Raw genomic sequence first — 14615 nt, 5'->3', positions numbered from 1 at the left:
TCACATTCTTTCCAACATGGATGAACTGTGAAAATATACTAAGTGAGGTCTTGTTCCAGTTTACACAGCTGCCCAGCTTTGGGTGGCTCAGAGGTCAAGAAAACAGCAGCAAAAAAGAATGCTGAACAATTCTATTGATTGAACCAAAACCCAAGATATCAGGACTAACCCAACTCTCAGGAAAAATAAAAAAGACAATTCCAGTTGGGTTACAGGACATAAAAGATAACAAGAGTTGCCACCAAACAAGACTAAGAGGCTTTCCCGAAATGGACGACTTTCTGAAATGCTTGCCGAAAGTCTTCGTTAAACACATTATAGATTATTGGATTGATGAGGGAGTTTAGATAGCCTAGCCAGGTGAAAAAGTCAGAAAGGGCTGGGTGGATCCAGCAGGACTCCCGGCAGATGGGGAGGACCAGAGATGCAACAAAGAAGGGCAGCCAGCAGATGATAAAGGCGCCCAGAATGATCCCCAGGGTTTTAGTGGCTTTCCTCTCTCGGGCAGCAGAAATCCTCTGGCGCTCCAGGACACTATCCGCAAGCTTGATCTTCACGTGGTTAAAAAAGAGAGGGGAGCCGGCGGAATGAGAGTGCCCCTCGTGAAGGCTGGGATTGAGCGAGCAGAGCAAGGACCCTGCAGAGCCTGTGATGAGACGGGCTGTGGTAAAGCGCTTCCCGTAGAGGGGTGGCGGATTCAGGATGCGGTTCTGGGCGGCCGCGTAGATCCGGCCATAGAGGATGATGAGCAACACAGACGGGATGTAGAAGGCCCCACAGGTGGAATAGGTGGTGTAGGAGATCTGAGAAGTGTTCACCAGGCAGTCCGACATCTCTTCCTGAGCTTTGGCCTGCCGCCAAAAGAGTGGTGGGATGGAGATGCAGATGGAGATGGCCCAGACGATGGCAATCATGGCGACCGCACGGCCTGCTGTCCGGCGTTTACTATACTCCAAGGCATCAGTGATGGCCCAATACCTGTCCAGAGCAATGACACAGAGATGCAGGATGGAGGCTGTGCAGCACGTGATGTCAGAAGACAGCCAGATGTCACACAGGAGTTGGCCAAAGCTCCAGGTGTGGGTGGTGGTATATGCGATGCTGATGGGCACGACCAAGATGGAAACTAAGAGGTCAGTCACGGCCAGGGAGCCAATGGGATAGTTGGCTGGGGTGTGGAGCTTCCTGGTCAGGAAGATGGTGGTAAGCACAAAGGCGTTGGAAAGGACTGTGGCCAGTGTGATGATGGAAAGGACCACAGCAAGAGAAATCTTGAGGGCTTGGAGGGTCCCTGGATCCCAAGCCCCTGGGGTTTCTGTGGCATTCAGGGATCTGTTGGGAGCTCCCTGCAGAAGGCCTTCCACTGACTGGTTTGGTGGGGACATTGTAGGTGGCTCTCTCTTCCCACAGACTTTCACACATGCAGCTACTTCCTTCACAGTTGTTCTGCTCACAGAATAAGGTCATCCTTCTGTTTCACGCTGGTGGGAGGCAGCCATCAGAACAGACCCCAGTGAAAAGACCTCAAAACCTGACTATTTAAAGAACATTGAGGTGACTACCACCTGGTAGTTAAAGGTCTTTCCTAAACCAGATGAATCCCAAGATGTCTCACTGTTCTGGAACTTTGCCCAGCAACTGGTCAGGCCTAGAGGACACATGCTAGATTTGTTAGACATTTACCAGGATATCAAAACAGTGTAGGCAGTGCTCTGGAATTCTTGCCTTTGGCATTTTGGCTCCTTCCAAAGCTTGAGAGATAAATGTGTTTAATGAGAACTTCAGGATAATTTCCTCCATCCTATTCTGAGAAGATTCTGGCTTTCAGGTCGCCTCTGGGGAGCTTTTTTTTTTTTAAATTAATTAATTAATTTTTGGCTGTGTTTGGGTCTTCGTTGCTGCACCTGGGCTTTCTCTAGTTGCACGAGAGGGGGCTACCCTTTGTTGCGGTGGGCGGGCTTCTCATTGCTGTGGCTTCTCTTGTTGTGGAGCACGGGCTCTAGAGCACAGGCTCAGTAGTTGTGGCGCATGGGCTTAGTTGCTCCGCTGCATGTGGGATCTTCCCGGACCAGGGATCGAACCCGTGTCTCCTGCATTGGCAGGCAGATTCTTAACCACTGTGCCACCAGGCAAGTCCCCTCTGGGGAGCTTTTAAAACTAGAGACAAAAAGAAGTACCAGCTGATTCAGAGAGGCAGTGCAGTCAACAGCTCACAATTTTCTCAGGTTCGTCTGGACGTGTCATGAGGTACTTAACTTTGGTTCCTGTCCCACTGAACGTCTGGAGCCCAAACAGACAAAACATTCCGGTTACCAAGACTTGAAGAATGCATGAGCTGGGAGAAGGCAAAACAAAGAGATCACTGTGGGTTCATCGAGGAGGGCACGTGTTCAGAAGTTCTGGGGGTTAAGGAAAAAAAAAGTAGAGTTAGGCTCTAGAAGGACAATTTAGACACTTGAGATTAACTCTAAGATTAAAAGGATACTGTTTAGTGTTGGCAGCGGTGCAGCGTAACTGGCACTCTCACAAGTGTGAGGAGAATCCAGGGGAGCGCGACGTGCCCACCCCCACAATCCCCAGAGGGGGTAAAGTGTCACAGCTGCTGGAAGCATCACAGGCTTGTTACAAGGACATGAAACCAGTTCTGTAAATTGTGAATCAGAAATCATCCTATTTATTCAGCAACAATGGAAACTAAACAAAATAACTCTACACACACACACACACACACACACACACACAGGCCACTTGGAAAGACACCAAATTGTTACAGTTTATTTCTCTACAAATTGGGGAGGGGGGCAGTGAACTTTCTTCTATTCATATGAATTTTCCAAATTTCCTAGAGTGAGCATGCATGACTCAAAACCAAACCAAACCAAACCACCTTTTTGTTAAGCAAAGAAATGAACTGCCAAAATAAAAACCCCAGAGCATTTTTCATGGTGAAAGTTCAAATCCAGAAAATACATTTGGCTTTCCAAATGAAAACTGGAAATTTAGTCACAAAAAAAATCTTAAAGAATCATTTTCTTTTCTCCTCTGTGTCTCGGGACTTGAATCTGGGTTTCAGTATTTAGGACAGGGGCAAGTCCTGGGGTCTGAAGTCCATGGGGCCTGGCAGGCAGCCCCTGGGTATAGGGGTTGGCAAGAAGAATGCCAAGACCCCTTAGCCTCGTCCACAGCCCCCACTGTGTCTTCCCCTGCCTTGCGTGGAATGCTACAACTCCACCAGGAATCCCTATGATTCATTTTCTCTCTTCCAGGCCAGCTTAGCAAACAGGTCTTGCCCTAAAAGCATTCACAGCCCAGCAAGGGAAGCAGACATGTAGCTTCAAGGACCCTAAGATGGAGCTGGCAAAGCAGAATATATATATATACACGTACTTTAAAAAAATGTGATCATAATTATTGTGTATGAATTTGTTTCATAGTTCGTATGTTTATTTATTTATTTATTTATTCATTATAATTATTTTTTAGGCCACGCTGTGGGGCATGCGGGATCTTAGTTCCCCAACCAGGGATTGAATCCATGCCCCTGCATTGGGAGCACGGAATCTTAACCACTGGACCACCAGGGAAGTCCCCTGTTTTTCCTTTTTTAAATAATTTTATATATTTTTATTTATTTATTTTTGGTTGCATTGGGTCTTCGTTGCTGCACGTGGGCTTTCTCTAGTTGCAGTGAGCGGGGGCTACTCTCCATTGGGGTGCGCGGGCTTCTCATTGCGGTGGCTTCTCTTGTTGTGGAGCAAGGGCTCTAGGCACGCGGGCTTCAGGAGTTGTGGCGCGCAGGCTCAGTATTTGTGGTGTGTGGGCTTAGTTGCTCTACGGCAGGTGGGATCTTCCCGGACCAGGGATCGAACCTGTGTCCCCTGCATTGGCGGGCAGATTCTTTTTTTTTTTTTTTTTCTTTTTTTTTTGCGGTACGCGGTCCTCTCACTGCTGTGGCCTCTCCCGTTGCAGAGCACAGGCTCCAGACGCGCAGGCTAAGCGGCCATGGCTCACGGGCCTAGCCGCTCTGTGGGATGCGGGAGTCTCCCGGACCGGGGCAGGAACCCATGTTCCCTGCATCGGCAGGCGGACTCCCAACCACTGCGCCACCAGGGAAGCCCTGGCGCGCGGATTCTTAACCACTGTGCCAGCAGGGAAGTCCGCACAATATCATTCTTAAGGCCTGTGTATTGTTCTACTGGCTGCCTACATTAAGGAGAAGGGTTTCAGTAGCCAAGGTCGGGAGGGATGGCATTCCTGGTGGCTGGAAAGGCAAGAGTAAAGGCCCAGAGGCTGGAGTGCAGAGAGCAGAGGTGGGCAGGGGACAGTGCTCAGGCGGTGGCTGGCACCGGGCATGGGAGGCAGCAGGGCACAGGGGAGGGTTTGGCTTGGACTGGGGCAATCTGGGCTCTAATCCTTATTCTACCCCAGCCTTCCTGTATGACTTTGGGCAAGTCCTTAGGTCTCAGATTTCTTCCCGAAACAGGAGCCACCCCATATGGCACCCAGGGCTGCTGTGGAGCTTTCACTGCTCTGGGCAAGGTCGGCCTTTGAAACTCACTAAAAGGCTGAGAAGTGTCAAGAATCATTATCATCCTACTTCCTTCATTCTGCTTGGCTCAGGGCTTTGTTGGGAAGGTTCAGTCTATGCCTATTGATTGACTGATTTAAAACATTAAGAAGCTAAATGTGCAATGTGATAGTTTCCCTCCCAGTTCCCAAAATCATGCTTCGTCTTTAAAAAATATCTGCCTCGAGGAGGGGAAACAGCTTCAGTTTAAGAAAACCCATCTTAAGCCACCTGCTCTAAAACATTCCCAAGGTTTGAGGAATATTATCATACTATCTTTCATGGGGCTCTTGGTATGTTCCAGGCACTGAGTTAGCCCTGGGGCCAACTCCACCTAGGACCCCTAACCTACAAATAAACCAATCAGTGCTCAGAAAGGTGAAGTCACCTGCCCAAGGTCGTCCACGTGCAAGTGGAAAAACCGGGTCCAGGGCCAGCTCTGAAATTTCCGCTTCTCCACACTGCCTCAATTCAGGAAGCAAAGCCTTAAGGCATGTTTGCTTCTAGGAGAGAAGCTGGTTTGGGATCTCACGGTGATAAGTGAAAACAGTGATTCCCTCCTGCCACCCCAGCCCTCTCCTTGCCTCGTGCTCCTCCCCAAAGGCCTATTTCCTCCCACTTCGTTTCACAGGGAAAATGTGAAGTCGGGCTGGACTGCTTGGAATTTTCTTCCCTCCAGACAGTCTGGGTGAGCGAGGTGCCGTCATTTCTCAAGGAAGGCTGGTGTGCTTGCCCCACAAACCCTGGTGGTCACTCCTTGGGTTCCAGGGATTCCAATGACCTCATTCCAGTGAAAGGCGTGGGCTCAGAAAGGCCTGAGAGGCTGGTGGGTGACATCTTGGGAAGAAGGACAGGGTGGATTGCCTCGGGCAGGAATGCTGGGCTGGAGTTTTGCAGGAATTCACACGATTCTGGGGCTATCTCCTGACTGCCATCTTTCTCCAACTGGAACAAATTTGGGGGAATTTCCCACAATCCAGCTACATTTGGAGATACAGACTACGGCTCTAGAGTCAACCACCTCTTTCCCATCACATTTCAAATAATAAGATAAAAAATACAAATTCAAACAACAGTGAGATACTATCCTCATCCAGCAGATAGGTAAAAAATTTTAATCTGATCACGTCATGTCAGTTTGGTAAAGATGTGGCCCAACAGGAATTGTCACCTCCCACTAGCAGAGTATAAATTAGAGGAGCCTTGTTAGCAAACAATTTGGCCTTATGCCGTAAATCTAAAAATGTAATGACTACCTCACAACCCAGTAATTTCACTCCCAGGTATATAAGACAGAGAAACTCTTTGATGTGTTCCCCAGCAGAGAGGAACGAGAATAGTTAAGGTGGTACTGACTGTAACAGCAAACAACTGGAAACCACCCAATCGTCCATCAGCAGCAGAATGGCAGAATGTGGCATATTCCTATGACGGGTGCTACAGAGAAGCAAGACTGAGTAAACCAAAGCACACGCATCATAATGGATGACTCTCACACACATAACAGTGCCAACGTCAAAAACATGCCAGAAGAGACAAACTGTTTAAGGATATTAACATATGTGGCAAAGCCATAAGGAAAAGCAAGGAAATGTTAAATATAAAATTCAGGGGAATTTCCTGGTGGTCCAGTGGTTAAGACTCAGGGCTTTCGCTGCAGGGGGCCCAAGTTTGATCCCTGGTCGGGGAACTAAGATCCCGCAAGCCACGTGGTGCGGCCAAAAATAAGTAAATAAATAAAAAATAAAGGGACTTCCCTGGCGGCACAGTGGTTAAGAATCTGACTGCCAATGCAAGGGACAAATGTTTAATCCCTGGTCCGGGAAGATCTCACATGCCGCGGAGCAACTAAGCCCGTGTGCCACAACTACTGAGCCTGTGCGCTGCAACCACTGAAGCCCGCGTGCCTAGAGTCCGTGCTCTGCAACAAGAAAAGCCACCGCGATGAGAAGCCTGCGCACTGCAACAAAGAGTAGCCCCCACTTGCTGCAACTAGAGAAAGCCTCTGTGCAGCAAAGAAGACCCAACGAAGCCAAAAATAAATAAAATAATTAAAAATAATAATAATAAAATAAAATTCAGGATAGTGGTTACCACTAGAGGGGAAAAGAAGAGGGGATGTAATCATCGTGGAAGGGTTTTAAAGGTATCAGTGATGTTCTGGTTTTTAAGGTGGTGGTGAGTACATGGAGGTTTCTTGTTAGTCTTTAATCTGTAAATATGTTTTATATATATATTTATATACACTCTTTTGTAGGGAATGATATATCTGTAATTCTTCTTAATTTTGTACATTATAAAAAAAGAGAACCCCACTACCAGCACTGATACATTGATTTTGATACATTAATACCTATCCATACATCCTGGTTCCAAAGATCTGGGTTCTGATCCCATCTCTGCCACTGACCAGCAGGGTAATCATGGGCAAGGCATGATTTCTCTTTGACCCTCAGTTTCTTCATTGGTAAAATGGGAACATTAGCATGGCTGTGCTGCCCCAAAGGGGTGTTTAGTAGTTCCAGTAAGATCATGTATGTGATGTGCTGTAACTGTAGCATCCTGAACAAATGTAACCATGGTAACAGAGCTGGAGGGAGTGGCTAAAAGCATACATTTTAGGTCAGGCAGGCTCAGACCCCAATCCCCGTTTCTCCTCTTTCTCACTGTGGCCATTGAGTAAGTCACTCAGTGATGGAGGTGATACTTCATACCTCACCAGAGTTTGGGGAGAACTGGTAAGAACATGGACCCAAATGCCCAACATAGTAAATGATGACTTCTCTGGTTTCTCTAGGATGTATCCAACCATGTTCAGGTCTCTAGGCAACAAGGTCTCTTCCCTCACTAGAAACAAGGCATCACTGTCCGTTTTAGTGAGTGATGTCTGTCATTGTCAGAACTACCAGCCATACCAGGGAGCTTCTCCCCTGCCCACCACACTTCTGAGAGCCCTCACAGCAGCAGCAAGGACCCTCCTCAGCCTCTCCAGAGCCCAGCAGCATCTTCCCTGGAATCCAGATCACACAGATTCTAGCCATACCATGCATCCTCCAGCTCCAGCATCTCTGCAGAGGGATGGAGGAGAAAAAGCAGGCAGACAGACCTGGGTCCCAATCCCTACTTGGTCCACAGACCACCTCTGACCACAGCTGACTGGACCAGGGTGGACATGTGAGTCAAAACAAGCCAGCAGATTCTCTCTGGGGAATTTAGATTGGAGGTTGTAAGCAGCTGGGTGGATAGATGATGGAGGGGAAGCAACTTGAAAGCTAAGGATGCTGGGGCGAGAGTCGGGTCACAGCCATGACCAAAGCCAGGGCAAGTGGTGGCGGGGAGCAGAAAAGCCGTAAGTAAACAAACCAAAAACACAAAGCAAAACAAAAACAGGTTGGCAGAGAGAGGCGGGAGAACGGAGCAGACAGAGAAAGGAGCAGAGAGAGAGGGGAACCACCTGCCCTAGGAGAGGAGGAAGGAGCCTTCCAAGCCCAGTGATACTCCTTATCCCTATATGTCCACGAGCAGCCCCTAGACCCAGGAAACTTCATTTGTAGCAACTTGCACTTTTCCTAGTTGAGCCAGTTCAAATGGACACACCAGGCCCTGAGAAAGAAATCAGACAGAGGATTTTCAGTTCCTTCCCACCAAACAATCCCTACTGTGGGATGGAGGCAAGTCATTTCACCTCCTGTGCTTTTCTTCCCATCTGTAAATGGGGGTCCCAGCACCTTTTTCCCAGAACTGCTATGTGGAGTCCAGGAAGGCACAGTGGCTGCCATACCACAGGTGCCCTTTTTATCACTCTTAACTAAGGCTTCCTCCAGACTGCAGGAAGATCAGTCACCTCCCCTTTCGGAAGGATCTTTAACTAAGCGAGTCATAAAACCTTGCCAGAAACAAACAGGATGTATGGGCTTAATGTGTTCTCAGAAGCCAGTCCCATCCTTTTGGAGGAAGAAAAAAAAAACCAAGGCTGTGATAGATTTTGTTTGTTTGTTTTTTTGCGGTACGCGGGCCTCTCACTGCTGTGGCCTCTCCCATTGCGGAGCACAGGCTCCAGACGAGCAGGCCCAGTGGCCACGGCTCACGGGCCCAGCCGCTCCAGGGCATGTGGGATCTTCCTGGACCGGGGCACGAACCCGTGTCCCCTGCATCAGCAGGCGGACTCTCAACCACTGCGCCACCAGGGAAGCCCTGTGATAAAGATTTGTTGCAGTAGAATCAATCCCCCACAGAGGAATTCATGCCTGTTCTTTCTCTGGAAGCTGTGTGGTATGGATGAGTGCGCCCTGGACGGGCAAATCATCCTCCACAAATCTGAGAATGATTTCCACAAAGTACATCCACAGCTGTTATTTCATCTCATTCTCTCTATCTCATGGGACCTCCCACAGTCTGGGTCTTCTCTGTAAAATCAGGGTATCAAGTCTATCTCCCGGGGGTGTCATGTGGGTGAAATAAATAAGAGAGGAAGACTGAGAAGTTTTAATGTGTGTTTCTATCAATCAATCAGTCTCTCTATCTGTAAATGAATGCAAGTTTTGAAATTTAATCAGTTTCTTGAGCAAGTCAACCTTTCACCTCAGTTTCTCCAATTATAAAATCTGGAAAATGTCAAAAAATAAAAAGTAGCCAAGGGACTTCCCTGGCAGTCCAGTGGTTGGGACTCCATGCTTCCAGTGCAGGGGGCACGGGTTCGATCTCTGGTCAGGGAACTAGGATCCCACATGCCTCATGGCTAAAAAAAACAAACAAACAAGTAGCCAAACCTCTGACCCAGAACTTCTACTCCCAGTTATATACCCAGTAAAAACATGTACAGCTGTTCACCAAAAGGCATGTGCAAGAATTGTTCGTAACAGGAACTTCCCTGGTGGCGCAGTGGTTAAGAATCCGCCTGCCAATGCAGGGGACACGGGTTCGATCCCTGGTCTAGGAAGATCCCACGTGCCGCGGAGCAACTGAGCCTGTGTGCCACAACTACTGAGCCTGTGCGCCACAACTACTGAAGCCCACACGCCTAGAGCCTGTGCTCCACAACCAGAGAAGCCACCGAAATGAGAAGCCCGCGCACCGCAGGGAAGAGTAGCCCCCTCTTGCTGCAGCTACAGAAAGCCCGCGTGCAGCAACGAAGACCCAACACAGCCAAAAAGTAAAAATAAATAAATAATAATTAATTTTTAAAAATGATATAATCCAATCTAATCAGCTGAGATTGCTAAGGCCTAGAGAGGTGGGTGTCTTGCCCAAGATCACAAAGTTCCACCTTTCTCCTAGCTCAGCTCAATGCTTCCACTACCCCATGCTGCCTCCATCTTACCCTGTCAAGACGAGGTGTATATTCCCTTGCTCCTGGATTCTGGGCTCAGCATGGACTTGCTATGGCCAACAGAGTGAGGCAGAGGTGACAGTGAACCGATTCCAAATCTAGTCAAGACGCTGTGCATGTTTCCCCTTGCACTCTGCCATCTCTGTGAGAAGAACGTGTGTGGGCTAGTCACCGGTCCCAAGAGGAGGAGACAAACATGTGGAGCAGAGCTGCTCACACTAAAGGCCCCAGCAAATCCCCACAGAGAACAGAGCTCCTCAGCTGATGGGTAGATGCATGTGTGAGCCCAGCTAAAATAGCAGAAATGCCCAGCCCATTTCAGATTAAGTCAGTCAATCTCCAGATGCATGAGTTGTAGTAATAAATGTTATGGTTTTAATCCACTGAGTTTGAGGGTGGCTTGTTACACAGCTATAGCTGACTGATACAGTCCCCTCTTTCACTGAATTACTAAACTCTATCAGTTCCACTGCCGAAAGCTAACTCTGCCTTGGCTCTTTTCCTTCTTCTCTATCCCTGTTGCCACTGTCTTGTTTCAGGCCAAAATTTTCTCGGCTTAAATGGTCTCCCTGCCTCAACTCCTTTCCATTCTGTTACCACATCACACCCAAAATCCTCCTTTTAACTAAAAGTCTGACCATGTCACTCCCTTAAAATCCTACAGTGGCTCCCACTGCACCCGGGATTAAGTCTCAGCTCCATGGCTTGGTTTAAGAGACCCTTCATGAACTGGTCTTTAATTACATTTCCAGCATCACCTCTGAACCTAGCTGGCTGTGACCTTCACACTGTAGCAACACAGATCTGCTTGTTTTTCTGCCAGCATCCTGCTGCCATACCCATGTCCCAGTGCTTTTTCCTGCTCTACACCTTTGTCTCTGTCTGGAAATTAAGTCACCCTTCAGGACTAAGGTCTGGCATCTCCCCATGAAGCCTTATCTAAGCTTTCCCCAGGACAGCTTCCTCAGGGTTAGATACCCCTCTTCTGGATGCCCACAGCCGCACAGCACTGTCTCCATCACTGGACATTGAGTGCAGGGACCATATCTTATTTAGCTCCTACAGCCCTGACAGCTGGCCCAGAGCAAGAGGTCAATAAGTGTTTATAAAAGGCTCCATGAACTGGTGAGGAATGGGCCCTGAGAAATGGACTGAGAGATGGGAGCCCTGGGCTTTAGCTTGGTTCTGCCACTAATTCTCTGTGACCTTACAAAAGACAGTTCCTCGTCTGGGCCTCAGTTTCTCTATCTTGAAAATGAGAGGGTTGGACCAGATCAGAGAGTCTCTTGCTGTGCATCAGAATCACCTGGGGGAACTTTAAAAAAATACAAATGCTGTTAAACAAACAAACAAACAAACAGATGTCCAGGCTTCAACCCCTGAGGGGTAGAGCCCAGACACTGTAATTGTTCAAAGCTCCCCACATGTTTCTAGGGTGTAGCCAGGTTTGGAAGCCACTGGTCTGGATGATCTCTGGTTATCTTCATCGCTGGCAAGCTTGTTATCTTTAAAAAGTCAAAGACAGGTAAAGCTCGTTTCCAAAGCCTTTGTAACAGTTAGGGAAACATGAAACTCCAACCCCTTCCTACTTTCAGCCTTGCGCTGGGTCAATTACCAGCCTTCAACAGGGAAGGGACCACCTTGAATGACTAAATGCATTGTACAAAGGCTCTCACTGAATTCTCCCATGCTTGTGAGAAAGAGGGCAAAGAAGTTTTAAACTCTCACCATCTGCCCCTAAGACTACTCCTTGGGGCAGAGTTGTTTCCCCCACTTTACAGATGAAGAAACTGAGATCCACAGAGGCGAAATGACTAGCCCAAGGCCACATAGGCAATACGTGGCACAGCTGGGATTCAGAGCCAGCGCTGAGAAACTCTAGAATAGTCACTATTGGCCACATGCGGGCATTGAGAGCTTGAAATGTGGCCACTGAGATGTGCTGCTTTAAGTGTAAAACAGCCTGGGTTTCAAAGGCTTAGTTCAAAAAAGAATGTAAAATATCTCATTAATAATTTTTATATCAGTTACATGATAATACCTTGGATATATTGAGTAAGTAAAATATATAATTGAAATTAATTTCACTTTTTTAAAACGTGGCTACCTCTAAATTTTCTAGATCTAAAATTACATTTATGGCCTGAATTGTATTCCTATTGGATAGCACCACTCTAGAACCGGTCTTTACAACAGGGGTGATATCGCCCCCTAGGGGTCATTTTGGGACTCTGTTTTCATGAAACAATGCAATCCCAGGAAGGGGTTGGGACAGTACCCGGTGCTGTGTGGGCAAGGGCTGGAATAGCAGTAGTAATAATTAATGGCCAACATTATTAAGAGCTTACTATGTGCCAGGCAGGTGTTTTTAAAAAAAATATTTATTTATTTATTTGGCTGTGCCGGGTATTAGTTGCAGTGTATGGGATCTTTTTAGTTGTGGCATGCGAGCTCTTAGTTGTGGCATGCAGGATCTAGTTCCCTGATCAGGGATCTAACCCGGGCCCCCTGCATTGGGAGCGCGGAGTCTTAACCACTGGACCAGCAGGGAAGTCCCAGGCATTGTTCTAAGCACTTCCCCTATGTCAACTCATTTAAGTCCGACCACAACCCTCTGAAGTTGGTGCTATTATAGTAATGTCCCAGGGAAGGAATCTGAAGCTCAGAGAATTGGCTTGCCTAAGGCCCCAAAGCTAGGGCACTATAGATCTAGAATTGGAAACTGGCTTGCTCAATTCCGAGCTCCATCACTCATAAAAGGTGCCGAGTCAAGTCAGTTCCACTCCCTTATGCATTCACAAATATTTAACCATATGTGCCGGCTCACATTCAAAAAATCTCTGCTGGGTCCCTGTTATGAACTGGGTTCCATCACTCTCACCTGAATGGGGTCTCTCTCTGCCAGGTCCAGTGATGGGAGGGTGCACAGACACCTTCATCCCGCACTCAGCACGCAATCTTCTGCCTGTTTTTCCAGCATGGCCCAAAGAGAAAGGTGGGAAGGTGGTTAAGAATGTGCACATGCACTACCGAAGATCTTATTTAAAATGCAGACTCTGGGCTTTCCTTGGTGGAGCAGTGGTTAAGAATCCGCCTGCAGGAGACACGGGTTTAAGCCCTGGCCCAGGAAGATCCCACATGCCGCGGAGCAACTAAGCCCGTGTGCCACAACTACTAAGCCTGTGCTCTGGAGCCCGCGATCCACAACTACTGAAGCCCACGTGCCACAACTACTGAAGCCCGCGCGCCTAGAGCCCGTGCTCCACAACAAGAGAAGCCACTACAATGAGAAACCCGCACACTGCAACGAAGGGTAGCCCCCGCTCGCCGCAACTAGAGAAGGCCAGCGCGCAGCAACAAAGACCCAATGCAGCCAAAAATAAATAAAATAAAATAAAAATAAATAAATGTATAAAATGCAGATTCTGATTCTGGGGGTCTGGAGCAGGACCTGAGAGTCTGCATTTCAGAGAGGCTCCCAGGTGATCTGCTGCTCCACTGACCACACTGAGTTGTGTGAGGGGTGATAGTAATGTCAGCCCTGGGATTCAAGAAGGATCTCAGAGTGTCACAGCAGGAAGGACTCTTAGGCATCATCCACTCCAACTCCCTGATGGTGCCGATAGGGAGAGAAAGGGTAAGACACTTGCCCAAGGTCACACCGTGAATTACAGGCAGAGACCAAGTCTTCAGACTCCCATCCATGCTCCTTTCCAACCACTGTCTCCTGTTTGCAGCAGCATCCAGGACAGGAGTATCCAGACGCTCTCATGCCCATTTCACACCATACGCTTTTGGCATTTTCAAATTCTCTCCCCGCCTCCCATCTGAGTTTCCATCCTAGGGGAGCAATCCTGGGAGCAGAGTGGCAGGACAGACCACACTCTGCAAGAAACTTTAAGGGCTGCATCCCCTGGTCCTGGAGCTCAACCTGCCCCTCCCTGCCAGATGCTACACATCTGGGTCCCCAGAAAGCACTTGAGCAGATGGAGTGAAACTGTTTTCAGGACGGAGGAGAGGCTGTCTTCTCCAGACTGGATGCACAGGGTACTAACAACAGGAATTCATTTCCTAGAAATTAAACACTGAATTTGTTGGTGTTTATGGGATTCATCACCTGCTTTCCCTGCTGGGAGGCATAATACAGCCGTGATTAGAACATAAGCTTTGGAGTCAGATAGTGCTTTGGAGTTAGGTAGACTGAACTTGTTTCCCAGCTCTGCCATTTATTAGCTGTGTGACCTTGGGCAAGTTACTCAACCTGTCTGAGCCTGTTTCCTCATCTGTTCAATAGCGAATTACTTAAAGCCTTTCACAGGAATTCCCTGGTTGTCCAGTGGTTAGGACTCCGCGCTTCCATTGCAGGAGGCATGGGTTCATCAATCCCTGATTGGGGAAGTAAGATCCCACAAGCTGCGCTGCGCAGCAAAAAAAAAAAAAAAGGCCTATCACATGTTGCCAAGAGCAACACAGATGTGGACCCTGCTCTTAGGGAGACACCATGGCCCTGGGGAAACCCTCCTGGGACCTGGGACCACAGAGGATGACAGTGGTGCATGCAGGGAACCACAGGAAAGTAGGGGGGACATGTAAGCTGTGGCAGCCCTAAGATCCACAGGTGAAAGTGGCTGAGCACTGGAGGACAAATAGAATTAGCAAGTGAAGAGGACCTGGGGCCAGTGACACCTATTCCACGGGACTACAGCTTGGGAAAACCTT

At 48.2% G+C, this 14615-nt stretch overlaps 1 protein-coding gene across 1 annotated transcript; it reads right to left on the bottom strand.

Moving 5' to 3' along the window:
* Nucleotides 1–251: 251 nt before the first annotated feature.
* On the bottom strand, nt 252–1435 carry HTR1D (5-hydroxytryptamine receptor 1D; the record flags this gene model as incomplete). The annotated part of the gene is made up of 1 exon (XM_082834150.1): nt 252–1435. Exon 1 carries the CDS (start codon nt 1383–1385, stop codon nt 252–254), a length of 1134 nt encoding a protein of 377 aa, XP_082690276.1. The 5' UTR covers nt 1386–1435.
* Between the last annotated feature and the right edge of the window lie 13180 nt (nt 1436–14615).

Source organism: Leucopleurus acutus (genome assembly GCF_964270905.1).
Source record: "Leucopleurus acutus genome assembly, chromosome: 2".
NCBI lineage: Eukaryota > Metazoa > Chordata > Mammalia > Artiodactyla > Delphinidae > Leucopleurus > Leucopleurus acutus.
This window is presented reverse-complemented; position numbering and strand designations above follow the sequence as displayed.